The sequence below is a fragment of the Pundamilia nyererei genome, unplaced genomic scaffold (genome assembly GCF_000239375.1).
Source record: "Pundamilia nyererei isolate P.nyererei 1_Seehausen unplaced genomic scaffold, PunNye1.0 scaffold00103, whole genome shotgun sequence".
NCBI lineage: Eukaryota > Metazoa > Chordata > Actinopteri > Cichliformes > Cichlidae > Pundamilia > Pundamilia nyererei.
In genome coordinates this window covers 1,554,303-1,578,421 of record NW_005187504.1, presented here as the reverse complement: position 1 = coordinate 1,578,421, position 24,119 = coordinate 1,554,303, and the positions used below count along the sequence as shown (strand labels likewise).

Here is a 24,119-nt window from a genome sequence, read left to right as displayed (position 1 = left end):
AAGGATATTTGCACTAAGAATGTTTGAATTTCTGTTTAAATCAACTTTTGTCCCTAAAAAGTAAAAATCTTTTTGAGGAAAAAATCTTATGCAGGATTCTTCAGACTTAAACAAGCAAAACATGAAGACATTTAACAAATATTAGAAAAAGACAGCACGTGATAAGCAATTTTGCTATACTTGTTATAAATAAATAATACTGGTTAAACATAGTGCAAATAATCTTACTGCTCAGGTCGATTTGAGTGTTTTTAATGGGGCAGAAATATGAACCTTTCTGTGAGCTGGGATAGGCTAGAGCATCGTCATGACCACGAATTCAAGAAGTGGTTTTAAAATGAATGAATGAATGAATGAATGAATGAATGAATGAATAACTGTAATATAAGTGGATCTGAAAATGAGTTTCAGCTGCACGCAGCCAGCCAACACGTCACCTGAATGTTCCTCATGTTCATGTATGTTTTATTAAAGCAGTCAAAGGGCACGCCCCCGCGTAAAGTCATGTTTCTGACTATACTCAGGTCAACAATCAGTGTTACATGCTGAACCAGCTGCTGATACTGAAAAACAAACAAAAACAAAAAGAACAAAAGAAGTCATTTTAAGTGAGAAAAGGTTTTATTGACAGACGCTACAGGACAAAACGCGAACAGAACTGTTTGATAATCTGAGAACTGTCGACACTCGTGAGACACTGGCTCGCTCATCATGCTGCTGTCAACTTTTTTTAAATGCATCCTTTATTTTTACCCTTCTAGGAAACTTTTCTCTTAATTTCCTTAGACTTTACAGCTGATATTTAGCTAAGAAGCCAAGTGCACAATTTGGCATTCCTTTATTCTTTCCTTGCTGTGAGGGGCAGCCAATCAGAAGAATGTAAGAGGAACTAAAACGACCCGGTTGAGACAGAGGATGACTCGACATACATTAACGATGTATCGAGTCCAGAGCACACACTGTAGAGCCACTTTTTAATCTTTTAACTCATAGATTTGCACCAAATTCAGATGGATGTTCTTGTCAGTTCATAAGTCATTTTACTATACTGGACCTTAGTTTAAGATTTGTCGTTATCTCATAGGGAATAAAGAACTTTTTTTTTTTTTTTAAAGTGCCTGTTATTTTTCTTTAAAACAGCAACAATGTTTAGGAAATTATGAGAAGATTTTCCAAGGAATAATCCATAAATCACAACAGGATTTTGGAAAATTGATGTTACTTTGTTTAAATTCAGGACAAATTAGATTTGAACTCTGGTTTCTTGATCGTCACGATGTGGCATTTGCAAACTGCTCCGCGTATTGACTTGATGGATTTCTGTTTCAGAGGGAAAAAAGCTGTTTGTGTAAGAAAGAAAGACGGCGTCACCAGCGGCGAGTAAACACAGACACCGAGGGTGGAAAACCTAATTTCTCCTCATAGTTCTCCGAATCGATGTCGGCATCGGCTCCAAGCTGCGTCTCTCACAAGTTCAGACACCAAAGTTTCAGAGCGCTTTAGGTAACGAGACAGAGGAAGTTAACAGCATGTAGGCAGACTTCAGACTAATCATTCAGTTTAACAGCATTAGATTAGTTATTTCTAATTATGAGAAACTGTTAGCTGGGTTAATGAGCCGTTTGGCTCCAATTTTTTACAAAAACACATCACTACTTTTTTAAAGGTATATCAAATCACCACTTATGTGCTTACAGATTCAAATTTGACTGATTTTTTTTTTTTAAAGGGGATAAAATATAATATTACATCGCCATGAGATTATAATGTGAAATACTGCATAAGGAATCTTAGTGAGATTCAAGTTTTACCTTATAAAATGCATTTCATGTAAACTTTCCCTGAGCTTTTAATCTGCTTGCATATTTCAACAATGAGGATTTCTATTCAAAAGTTCTGAAGTGGAAAAAAGTGACCCTGCGAGGTCCGAGTGACAACTCCAACCCTAAATATAACCAATCAGAATATGTATAATTTGTTCTTATTTCAACTATATTTAGACTGAATTTAGTTTTAATAAAATAAATTGCAATCAGAAACAAAATAACTGAATCACAACCAAAACATTTCTTCCAAAAATGTGAAGTTTTTAGGGTTTGATTACAGCGATCGACTGTGAGACAGACGTGAGAAGCACTTATATCAACAGTGTTCATGTCACGAGGGATGGATGCAGAGGTGAAATGATTCCTGCTGAGCTTCGACAGCACAAACCTTACAAACAGCATCACATCTGGGTTTAATCGCCTAAGAAACAAACGCTGCTTTGTTGACGTGATGCCATTTGCTTTATAATTTCATGCCCAAGTTAGATCAGTTTCCCCGTTTGACTTTCACTGTGAAACACAGCACGTGTAACATTGTGGGAAGGAAAACAAAGAAAATTACTGCCGCTGCAGAATTAAAGCTATTAACGACCGGCGTTCTCGAAACGTGCTCGTCGTTAGGAACGGCAAATTTAAGCAGTTCAAGTTGTACAAAGCAGCGGGATTTAATCATTTGCATAGCTGATGGCTGACAAAGTTTGCATCATATGCACATCAGAACAAAACTACATATTCTACCTCAAACAAACACAAATGCTGGTTGATCAATCAGTTCACATGAAAAGAAAAGAACCGACAAAAAAGAAAATCGAGCCACCTTAGCTTATTAGCTTATTTCTAACTCAAACTCAAAGATGTGGAGGTTTGTGAGCCCCTCTGACTGTAAGAAGACGCACGACTGTGAAAGTTCCCCCTTTATAAGTTTTTATCAGTTCTGAGGAGATGCAGATTGCAGACGGAGCTGCTCTGCAGCCGAAATGTGTCTCGTGCTGCAGTGGAAACGTATTAATCATCTTTCACAGCCTCCAAACATCCTCAGATCCCATCTTCTCTCAGTTTTAAACTAACTGCAAGCTGACTAACTCGAGGGCCATTTTACGCCAAATGATTAAAGAGATAAACTGTGATTTTAAAAAAAAAAAGTTCACAGCAATCCTGTTAATAATCGAATTCTTTGATTTAAATAGAAATTTATGTTTCACTTGCGTGAATTCTTTCAAACGATAGGCAGCTCATTTAAATCATTTCTTTAATGAGACTTTAATGGGAAAAGCTTCCAGTTAAAAAGGCTGCGCTGAATGAAATGCATAATAAAGTCATTGACTAATTACTATGCTTTTTTTTTTTTTCCCATGGCAGAGCAGGTCTGCCTCCAACAAAGCTTTAAAGTCGAATCTGCTAAATAAAGGGGGGGTTTAGGGTGTGTATTGTGCTAAATTCACAGTTTAGGAACAAAGGGTAGTGCGAAGTTACTCCCAGCACCTCTCAGAAATCTGTTTCTCGTGGAAAAATGAACCTCAGACAGAATAATCGGGAGAAAAGACGCTGACATTTTTAGGCTTCCAGGTCCAAGTTGCAGTCATCCTCCCGAGTACGCCCTGGGAAGAAAAGGGAAAGTCATAATAAAAAGACAATGATGCCACGTCTGCTGTAGAGAGAAACCTGACTTGTGCGTTAAGTTTTAGCTACAATCACGAAACAATTTTCTGATTCTGTTTGTTTGACGTTTTCTGAAAAAGCAGCGCTGAGGCTGCAGTGGAGTTCTGAAATGAAAAAATAAAAGCACATGCTTTTTTTAAATCACAGGTGAGATGACCCATGAACACGGCCTCTGAAGAGCCTGTGAAGGCACGAGCAACGCTTCATTTCACATAGAAAATCCTGAACGGTGACTCGGAGACGGCCGTATAGGAGTTAAGCTGAACCTCTGAAAGCAGCGTTTTAAATTCACAAATTAGTTTCAATAAAGTTAAAGTGGAAAGCTCGAGCAGCTACTCACCCAAATCTAAATCAGTTTGTCTTCTTCTTGGAAGATTTTTTCTTTTTCTGGAATAAGAAAAAAATAATAATATTGCTTAACTGCTTCTCCATGCAAATTATTTGGAGAGGAAACTTTGAGTTTACTTTAAAATGCCTCGCAGTGCCAACACTTCTTCACAGATCTATAAAACAACTTAAGCAAAGACCGAAGATTTCTTTTTCTTGTCTCTTCAAACTGTCAGTCAGTCTCATTAACGAGGGGAAACGTAAACGGCGGCGTACTATAACTCTGAATATTTTAAAAGGAAGGATGAGAGTTTCTTACCCCAGAAGCAGCTGGAGGAGTGTGTGTGTCTGCAGCAGGCTCGACCTCTAGTTTCTCCTGTAGTCTGCTCTTCTCTGTGAATATCAGCACATTATGAAGTCATTTAAAGGAACTGCTGCACTTTGTGGTAGTGTGGTGTGTGTGGAACCCCTGCACGGTCATTTTTTTCACCTCTCTGGATGATTGCAAGCATCATCTTGCAATAGTTTCCCCCTATCCACAGGCAGAGGTGTACTTAAGATAAACTGGAGAAAGCCAAAAGACATCTGGGCCACGGTCATTGTTTACAGGTGGAAATATATGCTTTTAGCTCTCCACATGGGCCTTTTGTCTGCAACAAAAACCTCCTTGAATGCAACTGGTCACTAGAACTCTGATTACAAAGAGAAACCAGAACTAAAAGTCTTGTCTCTTCCCCTTCTGTATATGAATACACCAGTTTCTCTTCAGAGGTTATAAATATGATTCAACTACAGTGAGAGGCAGTGTACTCTCAGCTGTGCCTGCAACAGCACAAATGTGCAGCTCTGAGCCGAGAGAGAAAACTACAGCAGCTACGTCTTTGTTTTAGACGGTGTGTGAACCGAGGGGCGACATTAATGCACGATTTGTTACTAATAAGGATTATTTTGAACCTTGAATCTACTCATGTAGCATCCAGCAACAAATGTGAGGTGATGGCCCCACAGTGGAAGATTACAGAGGGTTGCAGGTTGTCCTTCTCAGACATTAATGCATCAAAAACTAAAGACATGGTGATATCGCTCCATCTCTCCTGTGGTGAGGTTGTTGAGTTCGTGTAGCCTTGCACTGTGACTGTTAACAAGCTGACCTTTGAACTTCAGGTGGATGCGCTGTAGAGCTTTTCTCTGTCGGTAAGCTCACCAGCCCGTTTACTTTGATAGGAAGCTTTGTGGATTTTATGTAGACAGCGTCTTTATGATAATGCTTTATTACAGTTTTATGGAGTCTGTCCTGACATGTCCTTTTCTCAGCCTGTGCAGGTCACTGAACCTCAAAAACCAAAAGCAGGCTGTGAGATATAGTTAAAGTCTAAAGAACTGCACACTGTTGTGACGTAGTGTCCTGAAAAACTATGCACATTCTTACTGTTTGCATAGGAATTACAAGGCTAAATAGCAGCTAGGTGTTGCTAATAAAACGGACTTAACTGATCAAAAGCAGTCGGTCTGGAGCATTCGGGAGTATCAACGCAATGCCACAATGTTCCCATGAGTGAACATATCCCAGCAAGTTACTTATAAGTTCCATCGGTGCAATGCTCAGAGAAACTGCAAGAGCTACAGCTCAGACTCTACGGGCCTCAGTTAGCATGTTAAAATTGATGACAGAAAGCCTCTTCACTCTAAAGAGAACATGGCAGCACGGCTTAGGTCTGCAGCGCTGCATCTGCATAAATCACATGACTCCTGGAATAATGTCCTTTGGATAGAAAAGACCGACATATAGATATCTGGCCATCATGTGTAACACCACGTAACACACAAACGCCTCATACCAGCTGTCAGTTACGGTGATGATTTATGCTTGTTTTGCATTCACAGGATCTGAGCTCCTTGCACCTTCATTTGACTGAGTATACCAAAGTGTATACCAACAATGTGAGAGACTGATAAAGTCAACAGAAGACAATTACTTCAAGTTATTGCTGCTAAAGGTGGATCTACAAGCATCGTGTTTATCCCAGCAGTGGTGTAACTATGGTTCAGTTCATATCTCACAGTCTGGGTCATGGTTTCTTCTTCCTCCAGTATGATGACGAACAATAATACTCTGATGTATAACCTGTTACCGCAGCAGTCTAAACATTATAGCTTTCACCACACTGGTTGCGGATCGATGGTACCGCAGGACGATATTGCAGATGTTTGTGTCAAGACTTCATGAACTGTCACACCCTTAATATAGCGCAACATGAATGCTAACTTAGTAAGAAGAAAGTCTTACTTGTTTTCTTAGCTGGTACATCTTGGCTCACATTTTCGGCAGCTTCCTCGCATTTAACCGCCTTCTTCTTCCTTTTCTTCTTCCCTCCGTTTGAAAGCGCCGACGTATCGGCATCATCAAGAATCGCAGCACTCTGGTCATCTGCCACACCGCTCTGATCCTCAGCCTGCAGCTCCCTCTTCTTCTCCTTCTTTGCCTTGGGAGGTTGGTTTTCCTTTGACGAATTTTCTTCTAGGTCAGCATGTTTTTGCATCTTTTTCTTCTTCTTTGGTGTTTCATCCTCCCGAATGGGCTCAACTTTGGGTCTTTTGCTTGACTTTGGGTGAAACACTTCCTCTGTTTCTTCTTGTAGGCGTTTCTGTCTGAAAAATGGAAGTAATCCTTTAACTTTTACTGTGATTTTGTAAGAACCTTCTGCACATACTCTTTGTAAAAAGTACTACTGGTAGCACGAACCTGTACAGCATCAAAATTCTGCAAGGTGACATTGAAACAATGATAGTAGCGCCAAGTTCTACAATCGTTTGGCTTCGCTTTTGTTTCACTTGTAGTTTTATGAAGAAATATGCCAAAGATAAGCAGAAACTACTCACTTCTTCCTTCTCACATGGTTCTGATCTGCAGATAACTTGTTGCTCTTCATCAACCTCATCGCCAGCTTCTCCTTCTTATGAAGTTTTAATCTCCTCTTCAGGCTGAGCTTCTTCCTGAGACGCTTTTTCTTCTTGGCCGAGGAGTCCAAAGAAGACTTTCCCTCTGCAGGAGCAGGCCAAAAAGAAAAGAAAATGCACAATTAAAGTTATCTAAAAATCACACTAGATTTATCACCACTAATGATTAAGAGTAAAGGCCACATGAAATGCAAGTCCATGTCTTATTACAGGGAACTTTCAGGAAAGGCTTTTCCTCTCTCTCTCTCTACCTGTGGCTTCCATTTTCTCCTCTGTGCCATTACTGCCCCCTGCTGGTTGTTCTTCAGATTGCACCGCCTCGTTCTCCTGACCTCCTTCCTTTCTCCTCTTTTTCTTCTTCTTCTTTTTCTCCTCCGTTGTCTCTGCCAGACTCACAGGATTCTCAGCCTTCTCCTCTACTGCTCTTCCTGCCTCACGCTCCTCCTCTTCCACATCTTTAGCCTTCTTCTTCTTCTTCTTCTTTTTAATTTTGTTTTCAGTGACAGTGTGAGTTTCCTCTTCCTTCTCTTCTTCTTCGTCTCTTTCCCTTTTCCTCTTCTTAGCCTTCTTTTTCTTGTCTGGTGGAGCTAACTGAGACGCCTCAACCTCATCCTCCTGATCTCCGCCATCCTCTGTCACCTCCTCTTCTTGTCTCTTTTTGTCTCTCTTTTTCTTTTTGGCAGATTTCCTAGGAAGAGGAGTGTCACTGAGTGGATCTGGGGTAGATGCATCAGTGCTGCTGGGTGTGTCCGTGATCGATGCGTCTGCTGTTGACGTCTCAAAATCCTGTTTGCTCTTCCTTTTCTTTTTCCTGGGAGTGCTGCGGTCTTTACAGGACTCGGCAGTCTCCTCAGGGGACAGCTGGCCGGTCTCTCGCTCAGCTGCTTCGTCATCTTTGACTGTGATGTTGATGATGATGGAGGCCTCTGGGTCCGATCGCTCTTCTGAAACCAACGTGACTTTGATACCAGTTGGACTGGCTGAGAGGTCACTCTGGATCCCGGTGTCCACGGGGATTTTCAACATCTCCGTGTCTCCCTCCAGCTCCGAGGAAAGATCTGCGACCTCTGACGTCTGAGTGCAGAGATGCATACAGGAATTAAAACATGCTGCATATACACAAAGTCATTACAGATAGTGCAAATGTACTCATTATTATTCCCCATCTGCTTCTGGCAAAGACCTATCTTCACCATAAATAGTTAAGTAGTTGTATCACCTCAGATTTCTTTGTCTCCTCCACGTCATCCTCCTCCTCCTCTTTTGGATTTTTAGATTCACCATCAGGGTCTGAAAAATATTATAAAATGCCTACATTAGATTACATTTGTAGTCTTTTATACCTGATCAGAGCTTTAAGATTTAAGTACATGACGTGAGACTCAATAAAATCATCTTTTTAAAATCAGTCGACAGTCTATTACAGTGGCAACTCTGGGAAAAACAGCAAGAGACATGAGTCATAAGGCAGTTTTTTTTGTTTGGTCATAAAAGAAAAGAAAAATAAGATAACGAGACATTTTAAATTGCCCTGATGGGATCTCAGGCTGGGTTCTGTCTGATGTATTGAGGATTAAAGTGGAGAGCAGAGCACACACTACGACATGTTTGTGATATATCTAACACTTTCATTCGACGAGCATCTCCAGGTGTATTTTTTTCTTGATAGCAGCATCAGATCACTCTCCCCCCACAGGAATCCAACTCTGAAGCCTTTCTGCAGCAGATGTTTGGACTTGTCATAGCAGGAAGTTCAGGTCGATAATAATATTATTAACAAAAGGCTCCTTTCCAGGAATTTGTGCAGTTCAGTTAGTAAAATCCAGAACTGCCTCTGTGTTTGACAGGTCAGAATGCGAAAAACCTTCGTTTCTATTCAAACGTCATCTATCATTTTCACATTTTTGGGTGAAAGATGCGATTGTTTTCCAGATGATTGCAACTCTCAGAGTAGTCATAACTCCGGCTTACTTAACAAGCTGTGACAAGCTTTACAAACTCCTCTGAGAAGTTACACAAGTGAGTGGCGTCGAAAAACAACTGCTGTTTCTCGGCTTTGGCAGAAATCTGTCAAACTCTTTTACAAGTTTTGGCACTGAATCCAGCTGCCTCGGGGTAAAAATATTCAAACTTTGTCTAAAACTTCTGTGCTTAAACAGCCGGAGATGACGTGCTGTCAATAAAAGGAAAAATGAAAAGACAGAATGCCTTTTTTCTCCCTTGTAAATAAATGGAAAAAAGTAAATCCAGAGTACAGCGACGAAGCTGTGCTTTGTTGGAAACCGCTCCAACAACAACTCCCTTTTTGGAACTGCTTTTTAATATCAGTGAATAACTTTTAGGTCAGTTCGTCCAAATCAGCAGCCATTAAATGAAAAGAGAGTCGAGCCTCACAGCTGTACGCCTCCACCACAACAAGCCGAGATAAAGCCAACATCCATCTCCCCTTCTGTTCCCGAGGTGTGTCGTCACATCACCACAAGAAACGTGTTGAGAGGCGGCTGGATTCTCACTAGATTTGCAAGCTCACAACAACCTGGTGTGCTTCGTGCTCGACGAACCACAGTTGATTTAATCAAACGAGTGTCCTGCGAGGAAATGGCGAACACCAGGGTCACAGCTACAGATGGGCTTCAGGTGTGACAATATTTAGTTTTTTCCCGGGTTAATTAAACTTTTGGGGGAAAAAGAAAACTGCTCAGCAAAGCAACAGGTTGAAATGTGTCTTTCTTCTTGAAGCTACGAAATATGAGTTTTTAGACCGTTTAGTCTTCTTCAGTTGAGAACGGCTGGTCTTTTCGTTTGCCTTGACTTGAGCTCTTCATGCATCACAGTTTTCAGATCCTTCAGTGGTGTAGCTGAATGAAAAACTGAAGACCTTGTGCCCATATGTTAGGAAGTGCATCCTACTTAACCTCAACTCTTTGTCATTGCGGCACAACAGCTTACGAAATGAGCATCGAGCTGCCTGAGCTCACACTCCAAGTGAGAAGTAATGTTATACTTTTTTCTCTATTGTTGACTTATGACGAAAAAGATGTCCAAGTAATCATAAATACATATTCAATTCAACTTTATTTATACAGCACCAAATCACAATAACAGCCGCCTCAAGGCCCTTTATATTGTAAGGTAGACCCTGCAATAATACATACAGAGAAAACCCAACAATCATATGACCCCCTAATCAGCAAGTATTTTGGCGACAGTGGGAAGGAAAAACTCCCTTTTAACAGGAAGAAACCTCCAGCAGAACCAGGCTCAGGGAGGGGCGGAGCATACAACATTAATATTCACATATAAAGATAAGAAGCTATAAAGATGAACCAATTTTAGAGATTATATGAATGTGTGTAATATTCTTATAATCAATCATTTAATTATGTCGGTCATGAGCACGTGCATCTTCTCTTTGTCTTATGTAATCGTATATACGGAAAGATGAATGTGTGGGTCGTCATAACTACGAATTTAGTGATAAGTTTAAATCAATCAATCAGGAGAAACATTCTGATTACAGATACAACCCTACGACAAATCTCACTTTCTTTCTTAAATCAACCTTGCAGTGATTTTCATGCCTGAGCAGAAATGTGAAATTTTGAAACTCTTGTAACTGTGGAAACAAACCTGGACGGCAGATGTTATCAGACTGATTTTCATAATACTTAAAAGAAACCTGCTGCAGAGGCAGCCGCACTGAAGCCTCGGTTTCTTAACAACAGCTTGTGACTCTTGTCAGAGCAGTGAGAAAGAGACGGAAAAGATGCCATGCATTTAGGGGGAAAAGAACAAACCGGTAATTAAAAATCTATTGGCTGTTAATACCTGCAGAGGGCGGGGCTTGACCGTCTCCTAGCTGGTCACTGGTTTCCAGAGCTGTCAGGTCAGAGGTGGTGGGTTCAACCAGGATGGGCATCTGCAAGAGGTCAACAGAGGTCTTTCACCACCAGACATGACGAGTCAAGTTTTTACAGATTTAGTTCTTAGTTTAACTGAATTATTTAAATACTTTGTAATTGTAGTGGAAATATCAAAATATGCAGGCACTTCAGGGATGCATAATAAAAGCAATCACAGGTTCTGTACTCGTATCAATTAATATGTGAATATGAAGCAGTACTGCACCTCTCCTGCTGTGGCTTCTTCACCTTCTGGAGACTCGGCTTCGCTGACTTCCTGAGTGGGAACATCTGTCTGCTGTGACGCCGAAGCTTCTTCTATGTCTTCTGAGGTGTTTGTGGTTGCTTCCTGGAGAAAAACCGAGCAGAAAGATCAATTTAATCCTACAAGAAAACAAAGGCGAATTAATACAGCTCATTTTTGTCAATAAAAGCTAAAATTGCACTCGAAGCCACAGTTAAGTCTTGGAAACATGGCTGCATCACTAAAGAGAAGTCAGATGGATAATGGTTTAAACACTTCCAGCCTGGAGGCGCTGGTGCCAGCGCCGGCCAGTATCTGCTTTACAACTCAGCCGGCACCATTTTCTGAAGGTTGCCAAGCATGGCGGCATTCGCTGAAGAGGACAGCTGGGACAAAACTGAATGCAGTTTCTTTTGTGTGTTGCTTTTCTCATGCACCAAATTAGATACCAGTGCAGGTGATAATCTTTAGTTTTAGGTCTATGTTGATGTGTGCATGTGGGCAATAATAACAACAAGAGGACTGATATTTGTTTCCCAAATTGCATTTCTGCCAATTTATTGTTTTTCCAGATGCTCTGGATTTCGTGGAAGATGACAATTAAATTTAGATTTATTTTTTTTTAACTAAAAAAATAGTCTAAGACTTGATATAAACTAAGCATCTATGGATATGAGCATAAGAGGAAGGAGCATAATGATCTTTGATGCATAGCACACCAGCATGCTGCACTAGTCTGTAAACAGAGCCAGATGTTTACAACAGTTTGGGCGACAATGAATTAATATTTGGCTGATCAGGGTTTTTGTTTACAGCTTTTTGATTGCTCATGTCCGATTTATTATTACTGGCGCTTCCATCTTTCCACATGTGAGCAATAAATCTTGCAAATACAACGCTACTTAACTGATCAAATTAGATGAATTATTCATTGCTGGCTTTTAACAGTCCTGTTTTGACACTTGGAGAGATGAATGTTGCAGAATTATTATTATTATGGTAAAAAGGTGGCACCACAAATTATCATCTTTATGCAAAAAAAAACAAAAAACATACATTTAATTTCTGTATGTTTTTTATTTGATCTTTTTCTTGTTGACAACTGGCACCAAATTGCTTGTTTAAACAATGTAAATGCCAATTAAATCTGACGTTTCTGTTTCTGTTGGAGCTTCAGATGATTTAAACATGAATACAGAGTTTTAAAGAGCACCGACTTGTTGCACTAATTAAGAGCAACATCTAATACGGTGACATTTAATCGCAATCTTTTACGTTCCAGTAAAGTCCTAAAAGAAAATTCACAATTCAGCAAAGAAAGGCTGCCTGCAGTGTTGACTACTGGAAGCGTAACAACACAAACAGTCCACTGCAAAATAAGTTTCAGCTGTGCAGAGGTGAGCTGAGGAGAAGGAGGCTCTGCTGAGCCAGGAATCAACAGCTACTCCCATTTTTTTATGAGTGTGGTTTAAGGTGATTAACATTTCTGCTCATTGCAGAGCGATCCAGTGCGCCAGGAGGAAAATTAAACAGCACACTAGGCCTTTAAAGACATCAAGGTAGAGCGAGTGATGCATATGTGCTCAAGTGTCAGTCGCATGAAAACGTTTTGCGAGATATGATGAGATGAAAAGAAAAATAAACATCTGACACAAAAGTTTAAAATGAAATTGATGACCTAACCTGCTTCAGATCATCACTGCCCTCTTGATGCTCCACTTTAAGGTCACCGCCTGAGACTGAGGCCTCGGCTGGATCGGGGGCCTGCGATTGGTCCTCAGCCTGATCAGGTAACACCAGGCTGTTGTTACCCTGGCTGGGTGCAGTTATTTCCTCAGCGTCTGAAGAGGCAGAGCTCAGGCTTTCTGCCTCATTGGACGCCTCAGCACACACTTTAGTTGGAGCCGACTGGAAAATATGTACAGGCAGTTAGAAGAACTTGCATCCTGCTGTTTACTCAGAATATCTGCTAGTTTCAGGAAGACAAATCCAAGACACTCGAGGATCTTTTTACTGCTCTGTATACCCCATTTATTGGAGACTATATTTCACTGCAAATGAGGTGCTATACTGAGAACAGTGTACAGGCTTTTTACGTTTGGGGGAAACAATGCAACAGAGCAATTTCAAATACTCGCACACAGACTAAACTTGTTGTGTCAAATATATTTGGACTATATAGATAGAGACACCCTGTGTTTACGTCCCCTAGCATGCACAACAACAAACCCAGACATGCCTGAGAGCGATAGCTGCATGTGCCAGCCTCCAATGATATTTAGTACATAAAAAGGGAGCTACTTCAACAACCCCCAACAAACCACACTCCTCTGCAAAGTATGCAAGACAATTGTTGCCACTAAATATGAAAAAAAAAACCAAACTTGTTTCACCACTTTAAGCAAAAAAACACCATCAAGTCCAAGCAGGCCAAGAAGGCACGTGAGGAGGAGATGCTAGTATCTCTTTATATGCAATCCAAAAGTAAAAATATGACTCCACTGAGTGTCGCTGGAGCACTTGCTAGCTCCGCTCCACATCACAGGAAGTCCATTTTAATCCACAGAGAGCAGATTTAATTCAACCAGCTGGCGAAAACTACAACTAAAAGAAACTAGAAATTCTGCTGAGTAGAAACATCTTTGCCGTTAAGAATGTGATGTTGTTGTTGTTGTTGTACAGCAAAAAGAAAGCCGCAGTGCTTTTACCATTAGACACAAAGTAATCAGGGTTTCCAGCAGCTGTCGACAGAAACCACAACGAATAGTTCGCACAGAAACGAGCACGCACACAATTTGTCTCTGAAGATTACTGTTGTCACACGCACACAATTCTGTGTCCACACGGCATTATCTGCTGCATCACTGGGCCAACACAAAAGAACAGACAAGACACACACACACACACACACACACACCAGTAATAACAACAGAGGAAACTAATACAGGACAGATGAGACGAGTGGAAATGTGTCCGTGTGTTTCACAAGCGTATAACAACACTGCAGCTACTGTCCATCTATCAGCACATTATTACAGTGGCTGGACAACAGCTATGTGTGTTCATGATGGCACTGCTTTCCTCCTCCTGTAACAACGCTCAGCACTCGATACTTACTCGAACGCTTTTTACTTTTTGCTTTTAACTTTAATGAAAACCTTTAAAACATAAACCCCAAGTAAAAATATTCCTACATTAACCCTTTAAGACCTACCATAGAACCAAGTGCGCCAGAGCTTATATTATATTTTTACATGCTGTGGAGCCATTTTTAGGAGCATTTCAAGTTGCTATACATCAATACAACCATTATAGCCCAAATTTTAATAATATGTCTGCATTAAGTGCATAGTAATTACATAAATTGCAAAAAAGTGCAATAAACTACAAAAAATTTGAAAATCGTTTTTGTTTTTTTAACATATATTTCTAGTAGAGAAATTTAAGAGGCTTATCCCTCAAAACTGTAAATACAAAAAAGTTGCACAAACTAGTTTCCCACCACAGGAAATTTATTTTAAGTGTCTTCATAGTTTTATTTTTGAAATACACCAATTTTTATATACTGCAATAAAAACGAAAATAAATCTTATAATGCAAATTTGCAAAAAAAACCTGCATATGCATCAAAATAAACTATTTCCAGCAGTGCAATATGAGTTCTAAACATCCCAGAAACGACACAGAAAGTCATAAAGTCAAAGATAACTTTTAAAAACACCAGTATGGCTCATAAGGCCCTGATGGTAAAAAACTACATTTTCGCAAATGACGTCACTTCCGGTTTCGGGCAGGTCATGGCGGACATGCGATAGTTCGTGCTGATGGACGAAGGAAGTGTTACAAACAGCTGATCGGATCTGCAAAGCGTGTTTCTGGAATATTATGTTTTTGTTCCTGCAAGCGCTTTTTATGCAATTTTTGCAAAGCTATATGTGGAAGGAAACTGTGACCGAGGACAAGCTGATGGCATAAGATGTAAGTACAACTCCTCCGGTTTCATATGCAAAAAAAATTATTGCGCTAGTTTACGTGGTTGCAGTGCTACCGGGATTTAAAAATAGTTATGCAAAATGGAGCGTGCCCGCTCCGACCGGCTTTAAAGGGTTAATGATCATTAACACGTCGCACCTTTATCTTTCCCTGCTCGTAGTTATTTCAAGAGTTGCTTTATGAGATAAGACTTAAATAACTCGTGTTCACTTCATGCTTAATCGTACAAATTTAGAGATTCATCTTTAATTAGATAAGGTCTGCTGGAGATTCCTCGCCTACTTTAATTAGTTTTAAGATGCTAATATTTGAAAATATGATTGTTATCTTCAGGGCATAGCTTATTTCAGATTATAAATGTACCGTTTGGGTGTCAGAATGTCAATATTATTACCTATAAAAGCTAATCTGCAGCTGTTTACGCAGCTCTTTGGTGACAGAGAGAAGGATTATTAGCATGCAGACGTGCTGCAAAACTTTGCATAGGACCAACCACAACCACGCCTTCCTGCAGCTGCTGTTGTTGAGAAACCTCTTTTGAATTTAAGAAAACACATTTTTAAAGCTTAAGTCATGCCAGGAAATAAACTGTTAGCATCTTAGCTGGGAAAAATGATTCTCCTTCTTATCTTGTTATTTCTCCTGTGATTTTAATACCATTTGAAGGCTACGGGATATTTTCTGGTTTTCTCGGTGCACGTGTTCATCAACACATCCTAAATACCAAACATTCACGCTCAACATTCAGTTTGTCCTTATTGGCTCTCCCATATGAAGCACACATTAGCAATGACACAACAGGGCTACGCTAACTGAAAGGATTCTGTCTCCTCACTTTGAGAAAAAGGGGGCAAAGCTAGCACAGAAAAACTCAAACCCATTTTTCATGATATGTGAGATGTTCACCTCTTGCTCTGTTTTTGTTTCTTCCTCCTTTATCTTTTCTTCTTCCACTTCACTGTCAGAGGAGCCGGCGCTCTCGCTGTCAGAGTTTGTTGCTTGGGATTTATTATCAGCAGCCAGCAGCTGCTCACAGACACTCTCAGAGATGCTCTCTGCCTTCAGTGGCTCAACAACATCAGGCCCGGGCTCTGAAAGAGAAAATCGAATATATTTTAGACTGGCTTCATAGTCACCGGTGCCAAGATTTGTAAAAGAAATAAACACAGAGTGAAAAAAAAGGATAACTTATACAATGCAAAGTTCAACTCAGTTTTCTTTATGTAGCGCCAATTTCACAACAACAGTTGCCCCAAAGAGCTTTACATTGTAAGGTAAGGACCCTACAATATTAGAGATAACAGCCCAACAATCAGATGATCCTGTATGAACAAGTTACGAGACGTAACCCAGCAGCATTACTGAGGCACGTGTCAGGGTCAACCGATCTAGTAGTTACATTCCCTAAAAAGTCCAGGTGATGTGGAGAAGTAACAAAAAGTGTCCAGTTTGAACAAAGAAGGCAAGAATCTAACAATAAACTTTATCAAAAAGGGAAGTTTGAAGACTGATCTTAAAAGTAGAGAAACGTCTCCTACACTGTGAGCTAGCTGCGCAGGAGAGGAGCTTCTGACCATTTACAGCAGTGAGGTTAGTCACAAACACTCGACACACATTACTCCAGTCCTGGCAGAATTACACTGGCTTCCCATTTGCTACAGAACCCAATTAAAATTTTCACTGATTACTTTTAAATCACAGACAATCAATTACTGTTACAACTTCTGCAGTGTGGGCTCAAAGCACAGGAGCCCATTGTGGAACAAACTTCAGCTTACTGCTAAATTAGCTTTAAATTAGCATTAGATAAATAAACAAAAACATATTTTTACAGAGAGGCTTTTGTTTGTTTTACGTTTTCCTCATTTCTTGCATCTTCCAAAGATAAACTAATGAATCAGCTGTATGACTGACAGGTTGCTAATAATTAATTGCCAAGTTGTTGCTCTATGTATCTATAAAACATCAGAAAAAATACAAATGGAAATCATCATTCTCCAGAAATCGAGATCCACAAGATTTAAACAAGCATTAATTAGAAAATGTTTGACATTTAATTAATTTAATTCATTTCAGCTACAGATGTGCACATATTAGTGGCTTTATTTTGTCCTAACTACTGCAATCAAACATAAAATTTACCGAGTGGAGGGTTGGAAGCCACATCATCTCCTCCTGTGACACTGGAGAGCCTGGTGTCTGCAGCCTCTGCTTTGATGCTTTTCTTTGAGTAACTGGACTCTTGTGTCTCCTGTTTGGCATGCTGGGCTAGGGAGTACAGTCTGTAACACACACACACACAAATGAATTACATTTCTTTTACTGGCTATGCTTATACATTAGGTAAAGCACCAACTGATGAGCTGAAAAACGCAGTCAATGCAAATCTCGATTCCTCCAGCGACCACTTGAGGCTGACTCTAAAAGTGAGTCTCAGACTCACAGATTCCCGAGTTAAAATGTCCAACTTAGGCATGAATTTAACACGTTTACGTGCTAGTATGAGAAGTATTTTTGGCCTCATGTATGTTTTCTCCCTTCATCACAATTGTACACAGGGCTAATCTTTATTATAAATCATTTAAATGGAATTTGCTGATGCTTAAAGTTATGGCTGTGGCCTCTTTAATTAGCAGATTTACAAACACAGATTGCTTAAGTTGATAGCAGCGTGCCAAGTTTCAGCCCAGAAAGTCTGAAATGAACTCTGGACCATTTTAGTGTTTAGAGCATTTTGGAACAGTTACATGGCTAATAATTTAACTTTTTTCTCCAGTTTCCAAACTGTTATAACATAACATACATCTGTATATCTCTAGTAAAGTAGTAAAACTAGTAAAGCACTATACAAATACAGGCCATTTACCATTTACATCCGGTTTCACCAACACCAAAATGGCGAGCCTTAGTGTTCCAACACTCACTAATACGTGATGCTGCAGTGGCAACATCCATCTTTTTATAAGCAATCGGGCTCAAAACATCTCAAACTGGTTTCTTGAACACGAGTTCACTGTACTCAGATGGCCTCCACAGGCACCAGATCTGAATCTAAGAGAGCGCCTTTGGGATGCGGCGGGAGACTCAAGCCACGGATAAATCTGCAGGAACTGTGTGATGCTATCCTATCAACATGGAAAATCTCCGAGGAATGTTTCCAGCACATTTTTCAATCTATGTCACAAAGAATTAAGGCAGCTCTCAAAGCAGAAAAGGAGTCTAACCCAGTACTGGGAAGGTGTGCCTAAATGGTCGTGAACGTAAACAAGCATTCGACTTGATTTAGCTATGCTTGGAAGCAAATAGCTAGCACAGCTATAGACTACACTGTTCTGTTTACATGTCTTTACTCTTTATCGGTGCAGTGAGGTAATTCAATTCTGTGTTTTTCTCCCACCTTAACCCCCAACTAGCTGCCCGTCCCTGAGCCTGGTTCTGCCGGAGGTTTCTTCCTGTTCAAAGGGAGTTTTTCCTTCCCACGGTTGCCAAGTGCTCGCTTACAAAGTGTCAGCTAACTTTGGAGAGGTTAAGTGTATTCTTACCTACATTATAAAGCACATTGAAGCAACAGGTGTTGTAAATTGACGCTATATAAATAATATTTAATTGAATTCACCAGCTTTTAAAAAGAAAAACATTTCTGTGAATCTCAGAAGCCTAAGAACTACAGGTTTTTGATCATTTGCATCGTGGCATTAATTAGAATAGGGCTAAGTACCATTATGAGTACTTCTCCCTAATGAGCAGCTGTTTGAAAACAGTGTTTTTCTGATAATCAGAGGTGCCTTATATTCGGCACATAATTATGTATTTTCATTGACTTCTGCAGATTTCTGTTATTTTAGTGTTAGATTCACTTCGGCAAATGAGCTGATGTCATTCATTTAGCCATTTATCTGATGCCCATTTAATCCTCATTAGGGAGGCAGGGATTTGAAGGTGATCCCAGAATGCACTGGGCACAAGGCCAGGAAATCACTCACACAAACCGTACCAGTCGCATCCTGCTCACACAGACAGCGTGGAGTCTACAAATCACCTAAGCTGAGTGTGTCTCTGAATCGCATTACCTGCTGAGCTGTGACTCCAAAAAAGCAGGAAGTCATAAAATGTGGAGATAAAGAAAAACAGAGGATGATGAGAAACAAGCCACTATTTATGCACTTCATTGGGCTTAATCTCATTTTAGACCATTAAATGATTGTTTTAAGGTTCTTTGGGAGCCAGAGAGCCCCATCCTGTTTTCAGCTGCTGACATTTTTAATCTACACATGCTCACCTGTACAGTTTGCTGTACACAGTCAGTTTTCACAAAATTTGCAGCACATATAACAATTACAGCACAAAGAATGTTAAATTTTACAATTTTCTTATAATTACTTTCTTTTTGGTAACTTGTGGCATTATATATTTATGTATACAAGTGTGTAACTGGGTGTGACTTACTTCATCCAGCCTGTGTAGATATCATGTAGGGTGGAGGAGCTCTCCACTGGTGTCTCCACCTACAACAGAACACACAACAGCCTGAGAAATGCTGTGCATCTAAAACTTGCTCAGTACTGACTCTTCAAGAGTGTTTTCAAAATGCAATTTCTCCTTTTCACTGATTCCCTGAATGTTCTGTCTCTGCTTCAGCTAAACTTCCTGTGCGTCCCATAACTACATAGACAAAAGAAGAAAGGAAAAAAACACAGATAGCAAAGGGAAATAACAAATTTCCTGTGCTGCAGGAATGCTGCCACAAGCTTCCAGATGTGAATTCATGTAAAATATGCCAAAGAAGAGAGTATGATGAATACACAATGTTCACATAGAGGAGTGAAGGACACTCGTAAGTAAATTCTAATAAGACTGCTGCTGTAACTTCATTCAGACTTTAAGGTGTTGTTTTATGTCCTTTCCAGCTCTCGTTTTATGTTTGAACTCTACGACAGTATAATATTCCTTATTTTTATGTTTTGATGGAGCCCACAGCTCATCCAGTGTCTGAAAAACCCTTCCCCCCTCTTTTTAATGGTTAGGAACCAGCCTATCCAGGGTTTACCCTGCCTCTGGCATTGTAACAGCTGGGACAGGCTCCAGCTACCGCGACACAATGCTGGATAAGTGGTTAGTAAAATGAAAGAAAAGTTAAATGATATCTTATAATGAACTTCAGCAGACCGCTCAGTTAATTCACTCTCCCTTTAAGCCAACTTTCTTCAGATTGGCCGTCCCTGTAAACAGAAGGTCTGAACTGCAGGTGGGCGGGGTTTATGTACTTGCATTCAGACCTGTGAAGCCAAAATAGAAAAGAACTGTTGCAAACAGAGAACCCTTGTGATTCTCTGTACCTGTACCGACTCTGATCTCACTTTTTACATTTTCTTTTATCATGTTAAATATGAGCACCCGCCACTGTAAGTATGAGCAACTTTTGACAATGACATTTTTATCTCATAAGCTCTGCAGGAAAAGCTTACATCACACCTAAGCGCATGTTTCCTAACAGACAGACTCAGGAAGAATAAGACAATATTATTTTTTAGATTTCCCTTGTTAAAAAAGAAAATACCAGAAAGGTTTATTTTACAGTGTTTGGTTGCATCATAAGATGTCATCGGCACAGCTACTGGATAATCAATAGCTGCAGTGATTATGTGCAACAGTCTAAATACCCCAAATTCTAAAAACGAGTGAATTACAGCGAAATATAGAGAAAAGCATCCAGGTCTCGTATTTGAAAAATATGTAAGTAGAAGTTCATCTCAGCTGGCTATTTATTTTTAAAAAGCTGCCGATTATTTTTAAATTGATGAAATAATCAATTAATCAACTTATCACAGCAGCTCCAGGAGCTTTAGATAAAAAGGTCAACTGTTATCACTAAACACTATGAAAAGGTGATGAGGTTTTGAATGGGGTGACAGCGTGCAGCAATAGGCCGCAGGAGCAGAGCTGCTTTGTGCAGCTCCTGTAACATAATGTTCTTTTCCTCCAGAAGGCCTGAACAAGGAGCCACACGCTTTGTCGCGCACACACACACACAGACTGAAGTGCATCTTACCGACAGCCACACTGAAGCAAACACACATCACATTTATATTTAAGTTGTTATATAACAAGCAAGATGCGCATGTCAGCTGATGAAGTCACATAAAAAAATAGTCTTTTTACTCACATTTAACTAACGTGTGCGAGCTAGAACCCAGTCTACCGACTGCACGCTAAATATTAGACTGTAAATTTAAGCCAAACTTCTTACCTGGGTAACGTGCTTCTCCAGCACCTGGGCAGCTTTCTGGTAGCCGTTCACCTTCAGGTGCTGGTAGATTAGAAACAGCAGCACGTTGTCCTCCTCTGAGGCCATGCTGTCCGACGGGACCGACTGGCAAACCGAGAAAAAGTGCAAATAATATTGACGGGTTATTTACACTTCAGTACATGCTCGCTATTCGGCGTGCGCACATGTGCGCTGACGACGCCCCCCTCGAAAGGCAGCATGGGAAATTGTGTCTTTGGAAGAAAACGAAGCATAATTTGAAATTTACCAGTTTTATTAAAGAAAAATGTAACCAAAACATGAAAACAAAGCTTAATTCTTTCTTTATTCTTTCTCAACGCAGCCTGAACTCTGTTGGGAAAGCTTTCTTGTCATTTCTCTACACTCTTCTTGAAAGACATTCAAAGCTCTTCTTTAGATTTTGGCTGTCTGCTGTTTTATTCTCTGTCAAGCTGATTCCATCATGATTCCAGTAATGTTGTGGTCTGGACTCGGGGGGGTCTGTGTGTTTGGGATCATTGTTATGCTGAAAAATGAATCATCCCCCACAGTCTGTTACAGATGGCTGACCTCCTCCACACATATTGACAATTATTTGAAACAACATATTCAAATTTGGTTTCGAAAGATCTGTTGCCACTGATTTTCAGTCCAGTTCTTGTATAATCTAGCATACTTCAGCCCTTTCTCCTTGTTTCCCTTCCTTAGGATTGGCTTCTTGGCAGCCACCTTTCCACTGAGACTTATTCTGAAGTTTCAGCAAACAGTAGATAAATAAACTGAAGGGCTAAAGCATCTCTCAGCTCTGGTGTCAGTTCTTTAATGGTTTTTGTTCTCTTTCTTAAGAACATGATTTTCAGACACTGTACTGTGCCACTTCTACTTTTGTCCTCCACTTGTCCAGTTTCCTGCTTTTTTACGGACACACTGACAGGTTGTCAGCTACTAGCTCTTTGTTAATCACCATTTTTGTTGGAGCAAAAATGCTGTTTTATACCAGTCACACTGTTTTGTAGAGTTAGCTCAGGAAAGCTGCTGGCAACAAAGTGCTTAAAGATATAATTTAAAATTGGTTGTTTGCTAGATTAAGTCTTTTATGTGCTTTGATTATGGAGCTTTTTCACGGTGGAACAATTGAAAGATCAGTATTTAGTGTCTTTACAAAGAAACAAACAAAAACATTCATCTAAAAATGGTACAAGGACTGGAGTAAAAATGAATGAAAAACATTGAAAAATCTCCAGAAAGCCTGGAAAGCTACTGCTCAAGATCACTTGTAAAAGATCTTGTTAAAAAAATTACAAGTGTGGCTCCTTGGAAGCAAAATATAAAGAAATAAAATGGGTGATTTAAGACTTCTGCACAGTACTGTATATATAGTGGTACAGTGGTGGATACTGATATTAAAAATTAGGAAACGTTTTATTTTATTTAGTTTTTATTCTTAAATAAAATTTCAAAAAAGTTCAAATAAAATAATAAAAGTAATTAATAAAAATAAAATATAAATTTTAAAAAGGGGGATACTGATCCCTGTGAGACAATAAAAGGCTTCAAACTTGTTTTAGATATTTTTTCTACTCTTGGCTCTGTATGATGTCACAGAGGGCACATCCCTAATAAATGTGACTTATTCAAAACTACAGTAATACAGTCCAAGAAGAATAAGTGTGCCTCTTGGCACACCTAATAAAAGTTTGAAGCTGTAAATGAGCAGAATACAGCTGACAGGAAAAGGTCCTCAGTTAACGCTGAGCTGTTTAATTAGACAGAAAGGTTTCCACTCATCCATCTGCTATTATTTTTTCAATACGAAGGTTATTATCATATAAATAAAGTAATGCAGCATTTTACATTTTTAACAAAAAGGAACAAATTTAAAGTTAATCGGTAAAGGTTAATTAATAGACTAATGAAATCCCTAACACACTATTTAAACTGTTTTTACAAATAAATACATGGATGCTGATTTTGCTCAAGAAATCAAAATACAAAGTGAGTCAAAATCAGAATTTAAAATCCGTACACGTGACTAGTATTAGCTTTTCAGTCAGCTGAATCAAAACTACAATATGTTTTTAGAGTCTGGAAGTGGAATTTCATTAATAATCCTGACCCAATACATACATTTCTTTGTCAATAAATGGACTGCTTATAGCAGGTGTGTGAAACATAAGGCCCTGGGACCATGAACTGGCCAGGGGAAGACTCCAATCTGGCCCACTGTACATGAACTTTGAATTTTTAACTGTTTCTTGACAAGTTTTAAAGCTTTTCCTACTGATAATGATCTCCCCCATGAACATACATACTAAACCCAAGTAATTAAGTTATTTTATTACTTTACACTACTTTACTTCTTACATGTGGACAGCTTTCTTTAATTTACTACAGCAGCATTTCTTTATCAAGTAGAAAACATGAAATGCACAGTTGTAATTGTGCTTCTTTTTCTTATATTTAAAAAATCTTATTGATTAAATGTAAGTTTCTGTAAAGAAACAGAAAGAGGAGTTTCACTGTGCTGACCCACTTAAGATCAAAGGGGCTGTGGACGTCAGAGAAAGTCAATATTTTAGCTTAGCTCAATGTTGGCTTGACTATTTGTTTACTATGATACAGCGTCTATTTTAAAAAATAAAAGTCAACACTGACTTAATGAAAATAATAAAAATGATGACAATTTCTATGACGTTTCATTTAACTTCTCACATTTTTTAATATCAGAAATGGACTTCAATAGCTGCAATGGATAAATTCCATTATAGGCACATTATAATCTCCATGAATTCCCAGATTGGGTGTTGATATTGTTTTATTAGGAACATTAGGGACAGAAATTCTGTGGCTTACTGGGTGAGCAACTGAGGGAGCAGCAACAATGTCTGGTAGTATTCCTGCATGTACTGCTCACTGCCAGTGAATCAGGCCTTAATAAATCACGC

The 24,119-nt window shown here is 39.5% G+C and overlaps 1 protein-coding gene across 1 annotated transcript; it reads right to left on the bottom strand.

Annotated features, from left to right (window-relative positions):
- Positions 1-2,966: 2,966 nt before the first annotated feature.
- On the bottom strand, positions 2,967-21,381 carry LOC102215000 (ABC transporter F family member 4-like). The gene is made up of 14 exons (XM_005740769.1): positions 21,157-21,381; positions 19,356-19,414; positions 17,052-17,191; positions 15,816-16,000; positions 12,600-12,824; positions 10,899-11,021; positions 10,599-10,689; positions 7,990-8,060; positions 7,022-7,844; positions 6,693-6,855; positions 6,100-6,461; positions 4,132-4,205; positions 3,826-3,872; positions 2,967-3,424 (listed from the first exon to the last, which is right to left on the bottom strand). The coding sequence occupies exons 1-13, from the start codon at positions 21,259-21,261 to the stop codon at positions 3,837-3,839; spliced, it is 2,457 nt and encodes an 818-aa protein (XP_005740826.1). The 5' UTR covers positions 21,262-21,381; the 3' UTR covers positions 2,967-3,424; positions 3,826-3,836.
- Positions 21,382-24,119: the final 2,738 nt, after the last annotated feature.

What these genes read in the sequence shown, in the direction of transcription:
- LOC102215000 (XM_005740769.1), bottom strand. Translation starts at nt 21,261, where the DNA reads ATGGCCTCAGAGGAGGACAACGTGCTGCTGTTTCTAATCTACCAGCAC. An exon ending in TGTACCAGCTAAGAAAACAA is followed by an intron (nt 4,206 to 6,099) that starts GTAAGACTTTCT and finishes TGATATTCACAG; the next exon opens with AGAAGAGCAGACTACAGGAG. An exon ending in CTCCTCCAGCTGCTTCTGGG is followed by an intron (nt 3,873 to 4,131) that starts GTAAGAAACTCT and finishes TTCTTATTCCAG; the next exon opens with AAAAAGAAAAAATCTTCCAA.